General features: G+C 39.8%; 1 protein-coding gene across 10 annotated transcripts in view; it reads left to right on the forward strand.

Moving 5' to 3' along the window:
- Window positions 1–23,245, forward strand: part of LOC129178657 (inositol polyphosphate-4-phosphatase type I A-like) — a 48,746-nt gene that overhangs the window by 1,423 nt on the left and 24,078 nt on the right. For 5 of the 10 annotated variants that reach the window (XM_054771147.1, XM_054771141.1, XM_054771090.1 and 2 more), the window contains exons 2-16: window positions 3,206–3,308; window positions 9,140–9,381; window positions 12,378–12,422; window positions 12,506–12,624; window positions 12,705–12,821; window positions 12,909–12,988; window positions 13,073–13,184; window positions 13,802–13,892; window positions 14,278–14,425; window positions 14,505–14,635; window positions 15,841–15,945; window positions 16,020–16,128; window positions 16,304–16,321; window positions 19,642–19,828; window positions 19,929–20,144. In XM_054771147.1, coding sequence (XP_054627122.1) covers window positions 9,276–9,381; window positions 12,378–12,422; window positions 12,506–12,624; window positions 12,705–12,821; window positions 12,909–12,988; window positions 13,073–13,184; window positions 13,802–13,892; window positions 14,278–14,425; window positions 14,505–14,635; window positions 15,841–15,945; window positions 16,020–16,128; window positions 16,304–16,321; window positions 19,642–19,828; window positions 19,929–20,144 — 1,584 coding nt within the window. In that variant the 5' untranslated portion in view covers window positions 3,206–3,308; window positions 9,140–9,275. The remainder of the gene's footprint in view (window positions 1–3,205; window positions 3,309–9,139; window positions 9,382–12,377; window positions 12,423–12,505; window positions 12,625–12,704; window positions 12,822–12,908; window positions 12,989–13,072; window positions 13,185–13,801; window positions 13,893–14,277; window positions 14,426–14,504; window positions 14,636–15,840; window positions 15,946–16,019; window positions 16,129–16,303; window positions 16,322–19,641; window positions 19,829–19,928; window positions 20,145–23,245) is intronic. The other 5 variants (XM_054771113.1, XM_054771104.1, XM_054771122.1 and 2 more) reach the window with 5 other exon arrangements.

Here is a 23,245-nt window from a genome sequence, read left to right on the forward strand (position 1 = left end):
AGGTCAAACACACTTTTTTTTCTCACATACTGCATTGTGGTAGTGTATTGTTACATGCTGCTACTTTTCAAGCAGTCAGCATAGGTTCGATTTCCAGCCATCACCATGCCAGTTCCAAACCCGGCTAAATGGGAGGGTTGTGTCAGGAAGGGCATCCGTAGTAGTTTCATAGTTAGAGCACAGAAAACCTTTTTATGACCTTCTAAATATGTTTTTTAGCATTATTAGAGCCCTCTAGAAATGAAATGACATACTCTATAGTCACTGTTACACTCGTATTACCCACTATTGTACAATAAGCTCTGAATGTGTTTCGGTGCTAGGGGAGCTGAGTGAGAGACGGACAGGAAGTGACATTGGGGGTTCAGAGTTGAGTTTCAGCTTGGCGTGGGTTGCGGTCGCAACAGTAGCCCCCGTGTTTGGGATTATTGTGCCTGTTGTGAGATCATAAAAGCCTGTTGTTTTGGCGGCCAAGTCTGGTGCTTGTGTGTCTTACCCTACATGACATTACTGACACCTAGTGAACAGTGTAGAATAATACATGTCATAACAACATCTTTGAAAGCATCTTCTGAATGCCTTATATATAGATGATTGGCCGTATTCAACCATCAAACAGCGATAAATATTTTTGAAAAACCAGTGAAGCTGCAAAATTTGAAGCATGAAGTGCAAATGAATTGATGATTAAACGATTATCCAGTTATTCCAAGACAACTATTTTGGTATTAGATTAATTATGTTTGGATTTGTAAATGTAAATAATGATGATTTCAGCCTCTCAAATGTATTTTTATATCCATATTTATATATTTTTTTTGTAATTTTGTAAAAAGGCTTTCAAAATGGTATATATCACAAGACACAGCTTTGTGTTGTTCAAAGTTATTTGTATCAATGTTTCAGCTTGTTCTCTTCATATGCTACCTTTCTGCTCTATTTTTCCAATTTTTTAGAGTTTTGTTTTATTTCTACATTGTGCCGCAGGCCAATAAAAAACAAGGCGTGGGTGGCAAATGGCCCCCAGGCTGCACTTTGGACACCCCTGGTCTAGGGCCTAACTCGATTATGCGATTAATCGACTAAGAAAATAATTGTTAGTTGCAGCCCTAGATTACTGTATTGATATTGTCCAGCACTTCATTATCAACACTGATACTGATACCGATATAGGCAGCAGCTCCAGTCTCATGAATCATTAATAAGCATCAGAGTTGCACCAAAAGACCAGTGAAAGATGAGTATTTCAGTGTGTTTGTGTCGGTTGCAGTCAGTCAGTCTCTACTGTGTGTGCCAAAGTCTCCGTATTGCTTGAAAATATCAATTATGTGTATGCTAGTGATACGTGGTCCAAAGAGTGATGCACCCATGATGACTATAACGTAGAGAAATGGCAGCCGTGACCACAGGATGGCTGCAGCTGTTGGTGCTGCAAAGAGTTAAATGGCTCCAGTGACGGGGGAAGAGGAGAGGACCGAGAGATGCAGCTGCGTTTCTTTTTTTGCCTCGTGATGCTGTCAGCAACGTGACTTTGTTTACATCCTGCATCGGGGTAAAAGCAGCGGGCGTCCTCTGGCATGTGCGTAACGTGGAGCTGCCGTGCGAGGCTGACTAACACTGATTGTGACCTCATGTTGGTGTCCTGACTGTGCAAGTGCGAGCTGCGTTTGGACATTTTATTGAAAGTGCACAATCATGATGCGCTAGCAGCTGGAGGCAAGTGCGAACATTCATATTTGTCTGCTGTGTCTACCACATGACGAGCATGCATGACACAAAAGTCTCGTTACAGCGCGGATTTTCATTTGAAGATAGATTTGACTAAAAAGGCATCATTGTGTGTTTTTTTTTTAAATACTTTCTGCCAAAAAACATGCTGTCAAGTGTTTTTACTGACATTGCATTCATGGAATGTTTCAGCAGACGTCTTTTAACATCCCTTGTGCAACACCAGAAGGAAGTATTGGTAACTTGAGCAATACAGACCAGAACATTTGTGCATGTCAGGAACCTTGAAAAGCGTTCATTTACCGCAGTGCGTCGGAATAAAAACAGATTTTTTTTTTTTTTTTTTTTTTAGAGATGTGTGGCGAATGCAAGAAGGTGAAGGTTGGAGCTTACAGACCATGCTCATTAGCATGTGAAAAGCCTACAGCTGCCCTCGAAAGACATTATTCATGCCGTATTCTAATGGGCTCAAACATACACTTCACACACTCCTATTATGAGTTTAATCAGCCTGCATGGGGGAAACACGTGTAGCAAAGCTTTAATCTATCTATCTAAAGCAGGGTATTCAACGAAAATTCAAATAGGTGGAGATACAGAAAATTTCCTCAAGCTATGGTCCAGTTCGACACTGTCTACTTTTTTCATTTTAGAGAGTGTATTTATTTTTCTCACTCGACTTGCTGTCCTCTTACTCCTCCACCATTGCTGGTGGCCAGGGCGAGGGACGGCGGGAGTAGCTATCGGGCAGGCGGGGCATATCGCTCGTCTTTCCCCGTAACTTTCACTCGTCTTGCTGTCCTCTCTATCTGTATCTATCATTGGTTTCTATCTTCTCAATTGTCTGGCTGTCCTCTTTATCCCAATCGATCATTCGTCTCTATTTTCTTTCCCTGTATGTCTCACTCGTTTCTGTCTTCTTTCCCTGCATGTCACACTCATCTTGCTGTCCTCTTTATCCATGTCGATCACACATTTCTATCTTCTTTCCCTGTATGTCTCACTCGTTTCTATCTTCTTTCCCTGAATGTCTCTCAACTTGCTTTTCTCTTTATCCATATCGCTCACTTGTGTCTATCTTCTTTTCCTGTATGTCTCACTCGTTTTTATCTTCTTTCCCTGTGTGTCTCACTCCTGTTGCTGTCCTCTGTATCCTTATCTATCACTTGTTTCTGTCTTCTTTCCTGTATGTTTCACTCATCTCCCTGTCCTCTTTAATCTGTATCATCAGTCATCTTTCCCTGTATGTTTCACTTGTCTTGCTGTCCTCTTTATCCGTATCATTACTCGTCTTTCCCAGTATGTCTCGCTGTCCTCTCTGTCTGTATCTCACTTTAAAAAAGATGCGCCGGTCAAAATATAAACGTCCTTAAAACCTAATACTTAAATAATTTATTGACAAATTGATTGATAAATTGGATGGGTCCGTGCAGTCAGTGATCCCTGATCTCAAGCTTTGCTTGTTCTTTCTTCTCAGATCGTGATCTCCTGTTTGTCGATACTCCTTACAATCCTGTTCGACCTTTCTGGAGAAAACCGTGAGTCCATTCAAAAGGACATAAGTTGTGGCATATTGCATGGTAAGACACAGATTTGCATCATCTTGCGCTAATAAACAAAAGAAAAAAATGCATTCTAGTTATAAGATCACAGTCTAAGCGAAAATATCAGATGTGGGCTAATAAACTTGTGCAATTGGAGAAGATTGGGCCAACACTGTTCTTGTGTGTGCGTCGTCGTCATGTCTCGTCAAGACCAACCAGTATAAAATGGCTTTTTGCCATATTTGGTCAACTGGCCAAGCTCCAGATGAGGCAGAAGGAGGCACTCATGTCTACACACGAACAAGATGAGTTCTGATTCAACTCAAAGGTTAAAAGAGCCAAAACGAAAGAAGAGCTAAATACACTTTGAGCTGTATGTCAGGAGGCTCTCGGTCAGATTTTCCATCAACCGTAAATCATCTGCACGTGCCTAATTTCATGTGACTAACATATGTACACTTGACACAAGTGCCTTCATTTGGAGCTCTTTCACATTTTGGATCAAAGTCACTGGAAGTCAGTGAAAAGTTTCTGAAACTAGATTTTCATTTTCAGCTTTTTATTTTTTGGGAAGGGACTTGGTTCCTTTATTTGCTGCTTTATGTCCACGTTCCTCAGACTGGTTGACTGACGTAAGTGGTTATCAACATAACCGAAACTGAAACTAGCCATTGTTTGCACATTTACTTGTGACTTTGGCCGGAGCCATAAAGAGAATGGATGATAATACAGTGGAACCTCGGCTAGCATTAGAATCTGTCCCAGAAAGCCCCATTTAAACTGAAACGTCCTCTAACCTAGGGGTTCTCAACTGGCGGATTGCAACCCAAAATTGTGTGGCAGGTCTTTGCCTGGGCAAAAAAAAAAAAAAATCACACAAAAATAATCTCTCTCTTTTTTCCAGTAACACTTACATACAGTACATGCAAAACTATATCTACATCTACAACCCACAAGGTATATAATGGAAAATCCAATGAATCAATCATTAATAGAGTGAAGCCGTGGAATTCGAACCGCAAAGAAGAATGTATCTAATAAATGTTTCTGCAAACATTACATTATTGACGATAGGGGTGCAACGATTCCTCGAATAATTCCAGTACCTCGATTACAAAATTTTTTTCTGCCTCGAGGAATCGTCACCAACACGCTTACGTCACCAACGTAGAGGACGAAGAAGGAAGCGGATGGCGCGGGAAGACTGAAGAGGCGAGGGAATGCGACAAGGCAACAAAAGGATTGAAGGAAAACAAAGAATGAAGTTGCAATTTTGTCGCCAAAGTGTAAAAAACAGACAGAAAATGAAAAAACAGCAAGTTGAACACCGTGACATGTATCCATTGCAACGCGCCACTTGCATACCACAACAGCACATCTTATATTTTGCATCATCTCTTCCCGAATGGAGCGGAAGATTCGAGAGAAGGTTAAATTAAGGTAGAGCAATCAGTGAGATTAAGGTTAATGTGCCTTACCAACATAACGTGTGGAGGGCTAGCTTTCTCTTACTTATGACTACTGTCGAATGTGTGGCAGTTTATTACGATGGTAACGTGACTTCAGAAGGGGTTTATTTGATCTGCAAAAACAGCGCTGTGATGGAAAATAAAACCATTTTAGCTCACTCACTGAGTAGCTGCTCATTTCTAGCAGACAAGATTCAAGATTCAAAGTGCTTATTGCCATGTGCACAGTAAAGAAACACGTTTCCCTGTATGATGAAATTCTTACTTTGCTGTCCACTTAGCATAACAGCATTAAATAAAATAGTATAAGTAGTATAGAATAGTAAAAAAGAGTGTAAAAATAGATAAGACAAAAGTAAAATAAACAAGATCAATATTAACGCATAAAAATGGTTTATACAAATGAAAGAGCTGTGTGGTGCGTAAAAACAGTATTTCAAGTATTCAGGTTGGTATTACAGTGTCTGTTAGTGTAATGTTCTGATCAGCTGTTTGAGTCTGATGGCAGCGGGGTAGAACGAGTTCTTTAGATGGTTTGTTCTGCATTTTACATTCCTGTACCTCCGTCAGCTCTCCTGTGGACTCTGCGGTGGTATATGCTCTGCAGAGAGGGCATTGGAGTCCTGATGATCCTCGGAGCAGTCTTAACCACTCTCTGCAGGCGTTTGCGGTCCATGGCTGTAGTGCTGCCGTTTTACACAGTGATGCAGTAGGTCAAGATGCTCTCCACGGTGCAGCTGTAGAAGTTGCTGAGGATTTTGGTTGACATTGTAAACTTCCTCAGCCTCCTCAGAAAGTACAGCCGCTGTTGAGCCTTCTTGACCAGCTGTGTGGTGTTGAGTGTCCATGTGAAGTCCTCGGTAATATGGACCCAGAGGTACTTAAAGCTGCTCACCCGCTCCACTTCAAACTCCCGGATGAATAGTGGCTGATAAGGTCTCCTCTCCTTCCTCATGTCCACTATCATCTCCTTTGTCTTGTCCGTGTTGAGGGTGAGGTTGTTGTCGTCTTCGCACCATGCCACCAGACTCTCCACCTCCATCCTGTAGGCCACGTCGTCCCACGCAGTGATGCGTCCTATCACTGCAGTGTCGTCTGCAAACTTCAGGATGATGTTGTCCTTGTGGGAGGCGACGCAGTCGTGCGTGAACAGGATGTAGAGGATGAGGCTGAGGACACATCCCTATGGAGTTCCTATGTTGGTGGTGATGCTGACTGATGTCCTGTTACCAATCCTGACAGACTGCCAGTCAGACAGTCCAGGAGCCAGTCGCACAGGTTGGGGTGCAAACCAAGCGTAGACAGTTTGTGGGGGATGACCGTGTGGAGCCGTAGTCCACAAAAAGCATCTTGATGTAGGAGTCTTTGTTTTCCAGATGGGACAAGGAATGATGGAGAACAGCTGTAATGGCATCTGAGGTGAATCTATTGGGCCCGTAGGCATACTGCAGGGAGTCCAGGGGGTCCGGGATGTTGCTCTGAATGTGGGCTAGTACCACCCTCTCGAAACACTTCATAATGACTGGAGTGAGTGCTACCGGTCTGTAGTCATTCAGGCAGGTGGGTGGACTCTTTATTGGGGCGTGGGCGATGGTTGTGGTCTTGAAGCAGCAGGGGACTGTGCTCTGGCTGAGGGAAAGGTTGAAGATGGAGGTGAAGACATTCACCAGCTCGTTGGCACATGCTGTCAGAGCACGACCAGGGATGTTGTCTGGTCCTGCTGCCTTGTGGGGGCTGATTCTCTTCAGGACTTTGATCTGATGAGACTGTTGGTGGTGGTGAGGGGGGTCTGGTGGTCCAGGTGTGTGTGTGTGTGTCTCTGTGTTGTTATTTGTATCCTCAAAGTGAGTGTAGAATGCGTTGAGGTCGTCTGGAAGGCTTCTCTGCAGAGCTGATGATGCCGGTGGTGGTCTTGTAGTCTGTAATGTGCTGCAAGCCTCTCCACATCATCCCAGAGTCTGCAGTGGAATAGAAGGCATCCAGCTTCTTTCTGTACTGTCTCTTTGCCGCTGTAATGGCTTTCCTCAGTCCGTACTTGGCAGCTTTGTACTCAGCCTCATTGCCTGATGTGTACAACCAAAATAAAACAAATAACTTTGGTCTTGTCAGGAGAGCTATTTGCCAGTGTTTTGAAGCTAAACTTTCCGTTCAAAATACCCTTTTCTTTGTATATTTCTACTCAATATTTGCTCCCGCTTGTGGCTCAACATTAGCTGCGAAACCACACCGTTTTCTCAAACCGCAGTGTGGGCTGTACGTGCTGGAACGTGTGCAGGTTAATTGTGCGTTTAAAAAAATTGTGGCATTAAAGGGAATTTCCCTTAACTTGTTATTAACGCATTAACATAGACAGCCATATATATATTTTTAATATACTGAATTTATGTAAATTTATTTTTTGCGGATGAATTTACATGATTTTATGCTGTAAATTGTATTTAATAAAAATTTGTTTTGAAATTCAGTTTCATGAAATATAGATTTGAAAAATTCAGCTTGCTAAAGTGCAGTGTTTTTTAAAATTCAAAAAACGCGCTGGAAATTAAGACTGAATCGATGGACTGGGGTCTCAGAGCCAGCCAATCAGGTATAAAATGTATAGTCACATGACCGGAAGAATATGTGTGAGTTTTGAAACATCAAAATGATGTGCACTGAAGGTTTTTTTTGGTTTGTTTTTTTTACACAGAATTTTAATGAACTGATTTTTTAAGCAATGCATTTTACTTGTGAATTTTTATTAAATTATATTTTCAGCATAATTTGATAGAAAGAAAAAATCAAAATTGAAACACAAAAAAATGTGTTACAAAAATTCTGAGTTTGTAAAAATCTTTGGTAATAACGAAACAAATGAACCTGTTGTGTAATTAGACGGTAGTTATGTTTCTTCACACTGCTTTGCAAAAATGAGGAACTTAACAATGCTACACCACATGTCAACATTAACGGACCGATCTTTCATTCCCTTTGACTTAGAAGCGTTGTTGACATACTAAGGTGGGCCGACTTAGCGGGTCCAACTGGCTTTGATTTTTTTTGTTTTGTTTTGTTATCTTTATAGATATCTTAATTGTCACATTCAGTCCACACATTCTCATTCCCCTTTTCATCAATTTATCTTTTCTTCATGCCTCTGATGGGCTCAACCCAGTTTAAGGCTTGTAGCCTTGCCGTGAGTTTTCATTTTTGTAGCGCATACTCAAATAAGGTAGGTGCTGCTACAGTAGGCCCTGTTGCCATGACAGATGTAGGGCTCGTAAATCAAACTGGGGCAAATTAGGCACCGCAGAGAGATCAGTGTGGTCCAGTTTTCCCAAAGTAGGCCAGCAACTATTAACCTAGAAGCACATTTTTAATGGAACCCTGCTCAAGCTGAGGATAGTTTCCCAACACGACACAACTTCACAGAGCCTGGACCTCTACCCTGTGGAACAGTTGTGCTTAAAAGCTGCCAGAGAATCAACCAATGATCAAATTAAGTTAATTCAACCAAGAAGATTGAGCAAATATCCAGCCAGGATTATGCAAAGTCTAACAAAAAGGTTTTAAGAGACGTTTTAACGCTTTAGTATGAGTGGGCATGTACTGTATGTATATGGCAGGTTTTCCGAACAAAAACATGACAAGGGAGTCAGGATTTAAAGTTGAGGTGCACCCAAAATTAGGCATAGTGACACCTCGCTACACCACACCGACTAGCTACCAGCCAGCTAGCGACTAGCTTCACTACACATTTACTCACAGCGCGTCAGTGCCAAGCTCACATTGCATCAGGCCACTACCGAAAGGTAACGCTACATATTGGCGCTGCTGCTGTGTTTTTATTTTTGTGGTTGGAAAAGTTAAATCTAGGTGTAGGGTGTCCCATGTTTGGTGCTCTCGTGTAAATTCCAAACGGGCAATTTTGTGGCGTTGAGGAAGACGAGGCCTTTGTGGACGTTTTTTTTCCTATAAACCTTCTCTCGCAGATTCCCTCTGATGGTTACTGAACTGCACTCGACACTAGTAACAACCTTCATTTGGGTTGAGGATGGTCCCGAGTCTGGATGAACAGCCAATCGGATCCTTCGGCTCAGGGCCGGTGGCATTTTTTTGTGTCTACCACTTGATTTCTTTGTTCCATAACCCTCAGGATCTTTGAAAAAGTTGCAAAAGACTGTCTTACTGCATCGAACCTCAGCAGCAATGGTGCATCACGAGAGTCCTTATGCAGCTCAACAATCTGACCCCGTTCAAAGAGAGAACGCTTTTTTACCTTTGCCATCAAGAGATCATGACAGTGTGAATTATTTTTTTAAATGCACTCCTAAACACACATTGTCCCTTTCAAAACATCAGTTCAACTCAAAATAAATCATAACTTTCATACTTTGTTGTCATACTTTTGTGACACAGAGAGGCCAGCCGCTTCCAGGAGCAACCGTGGAGCCACACGGGGGGAAGGACCAAGTCACATGGGAGTGTGTGACGGTACCTGCATAAGGCTTTGTGTTCAGGCCTCCCGCCATCGCCCGCTCTTCCCCGAACCAGCATGGCAGGGAGCAGAGAGCGCGGTGGCCGGGCCCAGAGGCCGTGGTCGGTCTACCGGGCCAACACATTTCAGCTGTCCAGCGAGATGATTGGCTTGGCCCTTGCAGGTAAGGAAGATGACATTCCCCACCAGCAACTGTTCAAAACAGTAATTATCCCAAATGTCATTTTTGGAGGGAGGTGCTAAAAATCTGAGAAATGCTCAGTTTGCACACTGATGACAGATTGTGTGGGTGCCTCATCACCAGTATTAGGAGTTACAACATTATTGTTTTCCCGTAACAGGCAATTTAATGAATTACTATTTCAAACGTTACCCACCTCTTATACAAACCATCAATAGTATGCAACAAATATAACAATGCGTGGCATTACAGAGTTGGGGATGAATAGCAGAATCTGCTGCGAGTCAATACAGAACAAACAGACACGGGCCGCAAAAGGAACCCAAGCCACACTTTGACACTTTTGGTGTTAACCCATTATCTTCCAATACAAAATCCCTCACTCGCGATTAATTGGTCCCGACCGTGTTAAGTGAATTTCCTCGAAGTAGGATTCCTTATTTATAAATGGAAAAAACTTTAATAAATACTTTTGTACTTAGGGCAAAGAAAACCTGTTTACAACCATCTAAATACTGTAATAATGTTTTCTTTAACATTATTAGAGCACTCGAGACATGAAATAACACCCCTATAGTCAGCCTCACACTCCTATTACAAAAGATAGTAGACATAATAAGAGAAAATAAAATAATATAGACTCACACATGTTACCATTGGGAGAGTTTCTTCTTCTTCTTCCTTTTTTACTTCCGGTTTCTGTACAGTAGTTACTGCAGTGGCTATTGTCTCATCATCATGACATTGACACCTAGTGACCAGTGTAGAATACTACATATTACAACATCTTTGAATGTGTCTTCTGAATGCCTTATATTTGTATTTTAGTTCATTTAGCCATTGTTATGCTTGAAAATGCATAATTTAAGTAATCCCTTGCCACTTTATGCTTCAAATTTCTGCGTCTTCAGTCTGTTGCTGTTTTTCAAAAATGTATTCATTACCAAATCATGCTGTTTTGTGATTTTTGCCTTTTCCAGGCTGACTAGTGTATAAAATATATACATAAACTCACTGAAAATAATTGAGAACCACTGCGCTACTGGAAGCAGTGCGGCCAAGAGACATATTATGAAATGTAAATAATAGAGCAGGGATGTCCAAAATGCAGGCCGGGGGCCATTTGTGCACTGCAGCTGTTTTTTTTTTATTGGCCCACGGCACGTTCTAAAAATATAATTTTAACAAGAAAAAAAACAGCAGCAGAAATGGAAAAATCAGCAGTAATTTTATGATAATAAAGTCAAAATATTAAGAGAAAAAGTTGTAATCTAACAAGAAAAAGTCATAATTGTACAAGAATAAAGTCATAATATTCATCATTATTTTAGTAGTAGCATTTTAAGTTGAAATACTAAAGGAAAAAGCTTTTTTTTTTAAGTCGTAATATGTTGCGAAACCAACTAAACGACAAAGTTGTCATTTTTGGAAAATTTGGTTATGGAAAAAGTTGTAATGTTACGTGAATAAAGTGAAAATATTATGGTAATAAAGTTGAAATTACTAGAGGAAAATTTACAAGAAGAAAGTTGAAACAGCTGGAATTTGTTTTAATGAATATAGATAAAAACAGCTGTACAGTCGTCTTTTGTTTATCTAGGTTCATTGGTTCCAGACTCGACTGCAATAAGTTAATTTCTGCAAAGTAGGATTCAATATTAATGAACGAAATGGCACAGAAAATCTGTTTGACTTTCTAAATACAGGTTTTAACATTACTACACCCTGTAGGCATGAAATAACACCCCAATAGTCACTTTTACACTCCTATTATTCTTTGTTGACATCACATTGCGCAGGCTACGGGATCACTGCATGGATATAACAGATGGCCGCCGCTAGCATAGCAAGCTAGCAAGTTAACTAGTTAGCCTCTCCAATTTACCCAATCTAATCTTAAGAAAGTGTTTCAAACTGAGGGAGGAAGAAGGACAAAGTAGCCAAAAACTTACCACTTCCACACGGAATGAGAGGAGAACCTTTTTTTTTCCACTCTATCTCAGCCAGTCTCCATGTAGTGTGAAAGGTAATGTAATCTAACATTAGTGATGCCTAGTGACTACAATACTACATATAACCTGTCTTTCAGCATTTTTTGACTAATAATAGGCCATAGTCATCCACGTAAAACAGCGTTCATTTATTCATGAATTATTTTCTGAAAAACCGTGACATAGTGAGGGACCAATATTCGAAACGCAATATAGTGAGGGACGACTGTAAAGTCAAAATATTAAGAGAAAAAAGTCATATTCTAACTAGAAAATGTCATAATTATACAAAAATAAACATGAACTATGAAATAAAAAATGTTATAAAAAAAAATGGTAGTATTACTAGAAACAAACAAATACAATTTTTGGAAAATTTGGTTGGGGAAAAAGTTATATTATGGGAATAAAGCCACAGTACTATATTAGGAGAAGAACGTTTACAAATATTATATAAGAAGAAAGTTGAAATATTTTTTTAACACCCAGCAAAAATGGGGGAAAAAGAGCAAAGACCGAAGTTTATACCAATAATACCCTTTTTTAACTTTCTCACAAAGCTGAGATGCAGTTCTTTCTTGAAATATATATAACTTCTTGGCATATCTACATGTGTTGCTTTACAAAATATCAAAGTGGCCCTTGCATCGTTTCCTTTCTCGCTGGAAAAATTTGGACACCCTTGTAATAGATTGTTTTATTAATTCAATTTCATGGAACAAATGTTAGAATTTAACATGTAAATGTAGGTCAGTGCTTCTAATAATGTGATAGTGTCTGCACACCACTGAATGATATCTATATCAATGATCTGGATGACACAATAGTTGTTACTACTACACAGGAAACTAAATAGCTAGGCAACGAGAGTCGTTGTTGCTTTCGCTCAGGAAAACACTGCAAATGTATGTAAAAACTTATGTAAAACTGTTTACATAAGGAATCAGCGCCATGTGATGCTTGTGGCATCTTGCATGTGTGTTCCAGGAAACTGTCAGGACCCTGATGAACCAGTGCTCGAATTCAGCGTCGGTGAGTCAATCCTCCCCCCAAAAAAGAAACATGACAGCTGTTTGATGTATTTAGTGTACTTTACTGTACATGTTGCCTGGCAGCCTGCACAGATCTTTTGACTCCTGCTTTGGATCGGAAGCCCAACAGTTTTGTAACCGTGAGCTGCACAACGCCACCGCAGGCCTTCTGGACCAAATACGCCCAGACGGAAGTCATAGAGGTGAAAATCAATGCACACAATGTGAACAAGCATGTGCTGGTACAGATTATACACATTGTTCATGTCAACCATGTCAACAGGGTACCAGCAACCCCATATTCCTCAGCAGCATCGCATTCTTCCAGGATTCAAACATCAACCAGCAGACGCAGGTTAAACTGGCCGTCTATGACGTGAAGGACCGCTCCCACGGCACGGTGCGATGTCTACGCCGGAAGCCACGCACACGCCTCTATTTCCTGATGGAACTGACATTTGTGTGTTTTTCTTTTGTGTGGGATCAGATGTACATGTTGGGCTCAGCACTTTTCCCTGTAAAGGAGTTGTTGCAGGAAAAAGAGCACAGATTAGAGCTGGACCTCAGGTAGCACATGCACTCTTCCCACGTGCACATGCCTTACAAGCTACTGAGCTCGTTGTCTTTTGGCTGGGTGGTTTTAATACGCAGGTCAGCGGAGAACAAGAGGGTGGGGAACATCTCTGTGGCCGCTTGGCAATTGGACGAGAAAGCAGATCAGAGAATTTCCGTCAGCCGCCTTCCGGACAGCAACAATGGCCGGGTAGGAAAAGACCTTAAGCCAGGGGTGTTTCCAGCGAGGGTCACATTCTGAAAATTTAAAGGATGCAAGGGTCACTGTGATATTTTGTGAAGAAACACATATAGATATGCTAAGAAGTTAAAGAAAAAACTGCATCTCAGCTTTGTGATTATAGGTGAAAAAAACTATTATTAGTATGAACTTTGATGTTTTGTCTTTTTTTTTCTCGGTTTTGTTTTTTTTTCCCAAATATTTCAACTTTCTTCTTAAATAATCTTTTGACATTTTGTTCTCGTAATATTATTCCCATAATACTTCCCATAATTTTTTCTTGAATATTTCATCTCTTTGCTACTAAAATGAAATTAGTTTTCTTCATAATATTACGAGTTTATTCTTGTAAAATTGTGACTTTTTTGTAGTTAGAATATGACTTTTTTTCTCTTAATATTTTGACTTTATTCGTACAAAATTACAGCAGTTTTTTCCATTTCTGCCATGGGCCAATACAAAAAACAGACGCATTCCACAAATGGCCCCTTAGGCCGTACTTTGGACACCGCTTCCTTAAACTGTCTCTTGAAAGAAGGTTGCCAGCATGTACATCAAACCTTGTGCACCTTCATTATTCCCTGTAGACAATGCTTGCTGTTGACGAGAGCCTGTCAGAAGCGATGGGAGTGCGAATCAAGTACGCCTCGCTGAGCAGAGACACTCTTCTGCGTTCAGGTGCAGTGAAGTTTTCCACAACCATGCACTTTTTTTCGATGGACGTGCAGACAAGGGGCAGCATGATGGTGGAGTTTACTCCAGCATGCCGCGACAGCTTCCTGTCATCAGCTATTCACAATCTCTTTATGCTGTTCTGCAGTGGAATTCAAACATGGATCCACTCTCATATAAACTAGATTTTGTTTATTTGCTATCATGCTGTCCTCCATCTGTCCTGACCCATGGCTTCATGTTTACATCACACCATGAATCTTATTACCAAGAACGAGTGTATTGATCCCCCCCAGTGACTGTGAGGGATCTGTTTACTTCAGGTTCTAAATATAACACAAATTTAAAGCGTTGGATTTAGACATGAGAATGGATTTTTCTGCATTTTCAGTGTTTGGAGGCACAATGTCCAGGATGTACCGCTTCCCCACAACAAATGCCAACCACCTGCGGGTGCTTGAGCAGATGGCCGAGAGCGTCTTGTCCCTGAACATCCCCAGACAGTTTGTCAAACTGCTGCTGGAGGAGGACACGGCTCGGTACGGTGGCAGACAAAGTGTAGGACTATATTGCGTATCATTTTAGGTACCACTTAACATCACATTCTTTTCCTGGCAGGGTTGGTGAGCTGGAGGAGCTGGGAGAGCTGTCGCCTTGCTGGGAGAACCTGCGGCGACAGATTGTCGCACACTACCAAGCCATCCTCGTCTCGTACCACGAAACACTCGCTGACCTCAGTGACTACAAAGGTTTCATCCATATTAGCAGCAGCAAATAAATAGAATTACTTTTTCCTTGGTTTATGCCCCATCCTCAACAAAGGTTATACGTACAGTGATACCTTGGTTTTTGTCTTTAATCCGTTCCAAAAGGTCAGATCAAAAGCAAAACATATGAAAACAGATGCCCCAGAGGAAATCAAATTAATCCCTTCCAGAGCAAAAATGCAATTTATGGAGAATAGTTATAGTTGTGCATGCAGAAAACAATGCGAAATAATTACAAATGAGGAATAGATGGAACTTATTGTTGATGCAAACTTCCTGTACATTCTGGCAAGATGGACTTCAATAGTGTTTCTCACCTTCTTTATCGGTTGGCCTCCCCGATCTGAACACATGTGGTGTGATGTTACGGGACTTTTGTGCTAGCCGCAGTTTGTCAATAATAAACAACATATTTGAACATAAGGATGTCCATAAGTAGGGTTGGGCATCGAGCATCGATGAGAACCGGGACTAACATTCCGATTCTCCCGGAATCGTAACATTTTCTAAATTTTGATGCCTATGTTCGGTGATCGACCAGCCTGCCGACAAAACATTTATGTTCAAGTTCAATGGTTTATTTATATACTGGTTAAAAATAGCCCTGTGAGAAATTCATTGTAAAAGTAATTCATAAAAAGTTCATCTAATTTAAAAAATCATGGAGACATTCAGACATTTCATCCAAGAAATTTGGTTAGCTCCCTCATTTAAACCATGCAAACTTTTATGACCCCACTCCTGAAAAGAATCGGAATCGAAAATTTTAGGAACTGGATTCCAAACAAGGAATCGGACCCGGAATCGCTCAAATTCGATTAAAAAAAAATTCTAATTCAAAAATTGATCCCCAACCCTATCCATCAGTGCACTTAGCACCAGGACACCCAAGGCCACAGGTCTACGATTGACTTTGTAGCAATAAGCAATAGGGTGAGAAGCTCAGAGTAGAGCTGCGGCTCCTTCACATCGAGGAGCCAGTTGAGGCGGCTCAGGCATTTAGTCCAAATGCCTCCTGGATGCCTTCCTTTGGGCAACCAACCTAGTTTATGTGCACTATTATACAAAAACCATTTAGAAAAAACGACTTATACAAAAACTGAGGCGTAAACAGTGAACAAACAATGACACATGATTAGCATAAGTAATGAACGTTGCCACCACTCACTCTACTCACTCCCCATCAGGTCCGTCATTCAAAGCCAGCAGCCTGAAGGCAGACAGGAAGATGGAGTTCATGTCGACCAATCTGCACATTCAAAGGATGAGGGTGCAGGATGAGTTTGGCTTTGGTAAGGCGGCTGGGCTGGCATTCACATTTGTGCTGTCATTTTTTAAGTTTCTTGTTTTTCACCTTTGCTTCCAGAGCACACGTATGATGTCGTTACCATCGGCGCACCGGCTGCGCACTGCCAGGGCTTTAAAAATGGTGGCCTGAGAAAACTCACACAGAAGTTTGAGGAAGCAAAGAAACAGTAAGTTCAGAGGTTGTTTGAAAAGGTTTCTTCACTTGATCATGGTGATTTTTTTTTTTATTCACTTGATCTATAATTTGGCTGCTTGCAGTGGCATTTACTTTACATTAATTATTGCATTATTTCTGCAGTTCAGTCGTCTTAATAGTTTTGTTTTTGTGACTTTTTGGGTCAGCGCATATGAGGAGGTGTGGTGAGTTGATCGCTCTGATTTGCTTCCTTTTGTTTGTCTGTGTTTATAATGCCACAAAAACAACCATCTGTTCTTCAAGTCATCACTGCACATTTCTACACAGTCCCTTCACCAAAAGCAGCACACGTGTCTCATTGGTTGTAGTCATTCAAGCCCTTAGCGTTCCGACAGATCGCCCGCGAATGGACGGCTTGTATCGGCGAGCCAAGATTTCCGAGATTTTAGATGCAGGATGGTATAATCTCGTTTTTTTGTGATATCAATATCAGATTGGGACACCACTATGGGAAAGCTTATTTTCCTGAGATTCCACTGATATACAGCATTCCAGGATACAACTATATAACTAGGCCTGTCATGAAAACAAATTTTGCTGGATGATAATTGTCCTGCAAATTATTGCCGATAAACAATATTATTGTCAACATTATTTTGAGACCATTTTTTTCATTAATGTAAGGATAATATACAATGGTGTGAAAAAGTGTTTGCCCCCTTCCTGATTTCTTTTATTTTTTTTTACATGTTTGTCACATTCAAATGTTTCAGATCATTAAAGAAATGTAAATATTAGTCAATGACAACACAGTGGAACACAAAATACAATTTTTAAATAAAACTTAAATATTAAGGGAGAAAAAAAAAAACAACCTACTGTACATGATCCTGCGTGAAAAAGCAAACCTAACCTAAACCTAATAACTGGTTGGGCCATCCTTAGCAGCAACAACTGCGATCAAGCATTTATGACAACTTGCAATGAGTCTCTTACAGCGCAGTGGAGGAATTATAGCCAGCGCACCAAATAATATTTGCTTCACCTCCTAGTAGTTTTATAAGTGTGCTATTCAAACATTGATGCCTGTATTTAATGACAAATGAGCACACTGAGTGGAGATGTACTTTGTAAGTAACTGACTTGTCAAATGCACCGCGTACTTTACAAAACAAGTTTACCAAGTAACTTTAGATACAAACCAAAATAGAGGCGAGCTGAGGAAAACCTAATAAAGCGGAGGCAACGCCACACAAGCTGTTTTCAACTTGCCAATTGCACCGTGTACGTGAATGAGGTACCGCTCAGCTCCTGTGTGGCTGCAGCCTGCACAGAATGTCTCGGGAGGGGCAGTCACTGTGTGTGGCTGGCCAATCACAGAGCGTGAAGAGTGAATACATAATGATGATTTTCTTTCATCACGATTACGAATAATGAAGAGACGTACTCGTTTCATGCTTGTATTCGGCAAAAATGCATTATCCGTAACAGATACTCGTTTATAACGCAAGAAGTGCACTTGCTAGCGTGTTTTGGACCTCTCCCTCTCCCGCTGGAACAAAGAGACTGAATGACTGACAGGAGGGTTCACTCCCTCCATTCATTCCGCTATAGAGCCAATGCGCCCAGGGGTTGAGACAGATGCACAGAGTGAATCCTCTCGTCGTCCAGCCTGTTTGATAGAGAGAGAGGAGGAAAACAAACACGCATGCACATGTCAATATACACCAACAATCAAAAGCAACAATGCAGTTTGGAAAGCTGCACATTTCTATGTGGCACAAATATTCATATTGTATTGCATTGTGTTGTACTTTATTTATCCCACAGCAGGGAAATTCACTTGTTACAGTAGCAAGCAAGATACGCAAGTAAAGAATACATAGTGACACATGGTTAAAGTGGTGCAGGTGTTGTAGAGCCTGACAGCGGTCGGTATGACTTTACTTTTACCTTCAGTGATAGATGCCAAAGATAGGATGTGGCAGCAAGCTCAACACGGACACCACCTTCCTGTTTGGACATGAGTTATATCTTGAGTTCAATAGTGTTTCTCACCTTCTTCATCAAATTGCTGGCACTTGCAACTTTCTTTGGCTCCATTTTGGATTGATTTGCAGCCGTGATTTCAAGAAAAACAGAGACTTGAGGTGAGAAACACCATTGAATTTGACAAATAACTCATGGCAAAACAGGAAGGGGATGTCCGTGTTGTTTTCACTGCCACACAGTGTCTTTAGCTGGACTCACGTCTTCGGTGAAGGTAAAAGTAAGCTTAAAATGTTTATTTATTCTTTTTATTCAACATTTATATGAATTTTGAATTGCGTTCTGCATGTAAAATTATGATTGTAAAACTGTAAAAACATGTTTTGTGTTACCATTTTTGGCTTTCTGGAACAGATTATTTGGATTTACAGTGGAACCTTGGTTAGCGTCATTAATTTGTTCCAGAGGGTCTGACCCTAACCTAAACAGACGCTTTTCCCATAAGAAATCATGGAAATCCAATTAACGTGTGACATATAAAAAGAAATTCTAAACCACCTTTACTGTAATTTCATATTTTTTGTGACAAGTTTCCCATTGAGTGGGAAAGTTATTTGTCGTCCCCTAAGGTTGCCAGTTCCAGCCTTGATCCCGCTGTAATCGTTCAACTTTATTTATACATGTCCACATTCAGTTTGCATTTTTATTTTCCAGCATTTAAAATTCCGCTGTTTTTAGTCTTCTAAAAACGAATAGACAAATTAAATGGCGCTCCATACGGGTCAAAATAATTTTCAGTTCCATAACAGGGTGTCATAGCTCAGGTGGTAGATCGTCTCCCAACCCGATGTTTGCTGGTACGATCCTCAGTTCCCTTATTCATAAATCAAATCCCCGTATTTCTAAATTTAAACTCACCCGCTTCAAACCATTCCAACATCAAAATGTTCAGCTCATTCAGGACATTTTTCTAAAAATTCCCACATTTTTCATAATTCAATATTTTCTGCCACATTTTTCCCATTGAAATTGAATGGACGATTTCAGTGTCGCCCCTATTGGTGGAAATTCATTTTACATTTCACTTGACATGGAACCTTCTGCTTATTCTGTGCATGGTGTGGCACGGCACAGGTCGTAGAGTGGTTGCCTCCCAACCTCACGGTTGCTGGTTCGATTGGTGAATCGATTTCAGCACATTTCAGCTAAGCTTTACAGTTTCAGCATTTCCCACTGCAATTTCTTCATCTAGTTTTGGTATGAATATTTCGGCGATTTAGCCAAAATAATCACGGAATGCTAAGGGGTTAAACGGTGTTATGGTAAAATGTTGTTGAGTACTGCACTTTTTATTAAGCTGCTGATAAAATGACATTTTTAACGTGAGGCTTACTTGGTTGTCTCTGTTTTTAAATGTTAAGTCGTCCTGATTGTTGTTGTTAAAAAGAGGCATGCGCATGCAAACGTACTTTTGCAATAGTTCTTAGAGGCACTGTGACGTTTTACGTAATCCTCCACAAACAAGCTACTCAGGCTGAATGTTTTCTGTCTGCAGCAGCACCCTCTCCAGCTCGCAGTCCATCGTCTTCATACCTCAGGATGTGGTCCGAGCCAAAGAGATCATCTCCCACATCAACACATTGAAGACGCAGGTCAATTATTATGCAGAGAGGCTTTCTAGAGCTGCAAAGGACCGCTCTGCCAGCGGAATTGAAAGGACACTTGCCGCGCTGGCTGATAAGGTACTTGATCACCACCATGTATCAGTTATCACTAGCAGCGACGTTGACGGAATGATCACATGACTGTACGTGATATCTCACCACCACCTGCCCTCGTCAGACTCGACAGCTGGTGACGGTGTGTGACTGCGAGCTGCTGGCGTCTGCCATTCAGGCCCTGAACGCGGCACGGCCCGAGTACATCGCCTCCAAATCGTCTCCCTCCGCCGATTCAGAGCAAGTAGTTCTCCGTAATGACCAGGACACGCTACTCGCCAAGTGGAGTGGCAACAATAGTCGATCATCACTGCTTGTAGACTGGCATGAGAAGGAGTGGGTATGTGACACAGATCATGCTATGTTATTTTTGAAGACATCATTGCAAAGATACACTACATATTATAATTCAGGAATGTAAATTACCAACATTATTCACTTTTTGTTTGTAATTTAAGTGGGAATTTAAGTAGGAGTCTGATACAGTGGATCCCCGCTCAGTCACAATGCCCGCATTCACAGCCCGGGAAATTTTCAGATAAAAAAAAAAAAAATTGAATATAGGCCGATTTTTTTTTTTTTGCAAAAAACATCTCTTTAATTTCTAAATATGAGATAATGCAAATACAATGTACAGCATACTTTTTTCACCCAATTTTTATATGTTTCTGTCTCTATGCTTTACTGATAATGCTTTTTTTTGTCAAGCATTGAGATTTTGCACTTTGTTCGACGGTCATTGCATGCACCATAGTTGTGTGTTTTAACTGGCGACACCAGGGAGGTGCAAACTTTTTTCAATGAGGGCCACATAGTTAAAAATGAAAGGATGCAAGGGCCACTTTGATATTTTGTAAAGTAACACATGTAGATATGGTAAAAGTTATATATATTTCAAGAAAAAACTGCATCTCAGCTTTGTGATGTAAGTGAAAAAGCATATTATTAGTATCAGATTTGCACCTTGCTCTTTTTTTCCCCCCATTTTTGCTGGGGTTTTTTTTGTTTTAATTTTCCAAATATTTCAACTTTCTTCTTAAATAATCTTCATACATTTTCATTTTGTAATATTATGACTTTATTGCCATACTATTCTATTTACTGTTTCTATTTCAACTTTCTTCTTGTAAATTTTCTTCTCATAATTATGAATTTGTTCCCATGATAATTTGACTTTATTCTCGTAACATTATCATTTTTTCCCACAAAGTAATTTTCCAAAAATTACAGCTTTATTTGTTGTTTTGTTTTGTTTTAAAAAATTTTATATTTAAACTTTATAATACTAAAATGACATTATTTTCCCTCATGATATTCCAACTTTATTGTTGTAAAATTACTGCTGATTTTTCCATTTTTGCTGTTGTTTCTTTTTTTTTTGTTAAATAGAATTTTTAGAATGGGTCGTGGACCAATAAAAAAAAAAAAAAACACACACACACACACAAATGGCCCCTGGGTTGCACTCAGTGGAAAGCGGTGACCTACTGTATTTTGTTTAAAATCCAGTTTTCCTTTAGGTACAAGTGTTAGGAATTGAATATTTTTCCTCTTCTATCAACAAGCCTTCAACATGTCAATTCCTAACAGTATTCATGTTTTGAAGTCTTCTGCTTGTCGGACATTTGGACATAAATAAATCCAGGCATGCCAGGGTTTTGAAAAGAAGTGATGAATTGAAAATTTTTACCAAAAGCAAGTTGCTTATTTTGTTGCCCCCTCCTGGTGGAGAATTATGGCACAACATTTCTAGACCTATTCAAACTATTCCAACATTTCAACATTACATCTAAATGTTTCTATATTACATCCCAGTTTCAATATTCGTGCATTTCAACATTATTTCAGTTCAGCTTCAACTTTTCAGTATTCACACGCAGTTTCTGCTGAAATTGCTTCATATAGTACCTCGACTTCTTCTTATTCCGCCTCATTTTTTTGTCTGCTAACTAACCAATCCAACTTCAACATGTTCAGCAGCTCTTTCAGGACATGTTGGCTATCTGTCAAGACTTTTCACAAAATTCCCACATTTACTGTGATTTCATAATGTCTGTGACAGTTGTCCCATTGAAAATGAATGGGCAGTTTATCTGGTGGAAAAACATTTCACATTTTCCAAAACGGTAACATTCTGCTCATTCTACAGCCACTCTACAAAGTAGAGTGGTTGTTTCCCAACTAGATGTTTGCTGGTTTGATCCAAGATCCCGTTGTAAATCATTCAACGTATTTCTACATTTCAACATTCAGTCTGCATTTCTACATTCCAACATTTCAAATTCCGACATTTTTATCAGGCCAAAAACAAATGGACAAATTAAATAGTGCCCCATACTGGTCAAAAATAATTTGACATTTTCCATTACTGTAACATTACATGTATTCTACAACATCAAAATATTCCGGACATGTCGTCGGCTATCTGTCAGGACTTTTCGAAAAATTCTCTCATTTTCCATAATTGAATATTTTCTGTGACATTTTTCCCATTGAAAATGGATGGACAATTTCAATGTCACTCCCGGCTCAGGTCGTAGAGTGGGCGTCCCCCAAACCTGATGGTAGCTGGTTCAGTCCTCACTCGGTGATGACATTTCAACACATTGCTAGAATATTTCAACGTTCATTCTACATTTCAGTTGATCGTCAGCAGTCACATACAATTTCTACTGAAATTGCTAAATCTAGGTTGGTGTGTCCAAAGTGTGGCCCGGGGTCATTTGCGGCCTGCGGCTGTTTTTTTTATTGGCTCGCGGCACATTCTAAAAATATAATTTGGTCGAGAAAACTAAAAAAAAAAAACAATTACAACAAAAATAGAAAAATCTGCAGTAATTTCACAAGAATAAAATCACAATATTAAAAAAAAATGAAAAGAAAATCTTGGAAAGAAAAAGCCATCATTTTAGTATACAAGTAAATACTATAATACTCAATATAAATTGTAAGTATAAACTTGTTATATTATGAGAAACAATAACATTATTATCAATGTATTAGTAGCATAAAGTTGAATTTTTAAAAATTTGTAATATGAAAACAAACAAAACCAAAAGTAGAGTCATCATCTTTGGAAAATTAGGTTGTGTTAAAAGTAACAATGTTACGAGAATAAAGTCAAAATATTATGTCAATAAAGCAATAATTCCGAGAAAAAAAATTACAAGAAGAATGTTGAAATACTTGGGGGGAAAAAAAAAACCCAAAAGACAGCAGAAATGAAAAAACAGCTGTGATTTTCCGAAAATAAAGTCAAAATATCAAAACAAAAAAAGTTGCATTCTAACGAGAAAAAAATACGAGAATAAACTCGAAATAGTACCAGGAAAAATTATGTCATTTTAGTAGCATAGAGTTGACATATTAAAGAATAATACATTCTTCTTAAAAAGTTATAATAATAAAAAAATACAATTGGAATTTAGGTTGGGGAAAAAA

Source organism: Dunckerocampus dactyliophorus, chromosome 1 (assembly GCF_027744805.1).
Source record: "Dunckerocampus dactyliophorus isolate RoL2022-P2 chromosome 1, RoL_Ddac_1.1, whole genome shotgun sequence".
Classification (NCBI taxonomy): domain Eukaryota; kingdom Metazoa; phylum Chordata; class Actinopteri; order Syngnathiformes; family Syngnathidae; genus Dunckerocampus; species Dunckerocampus dactyliophorus.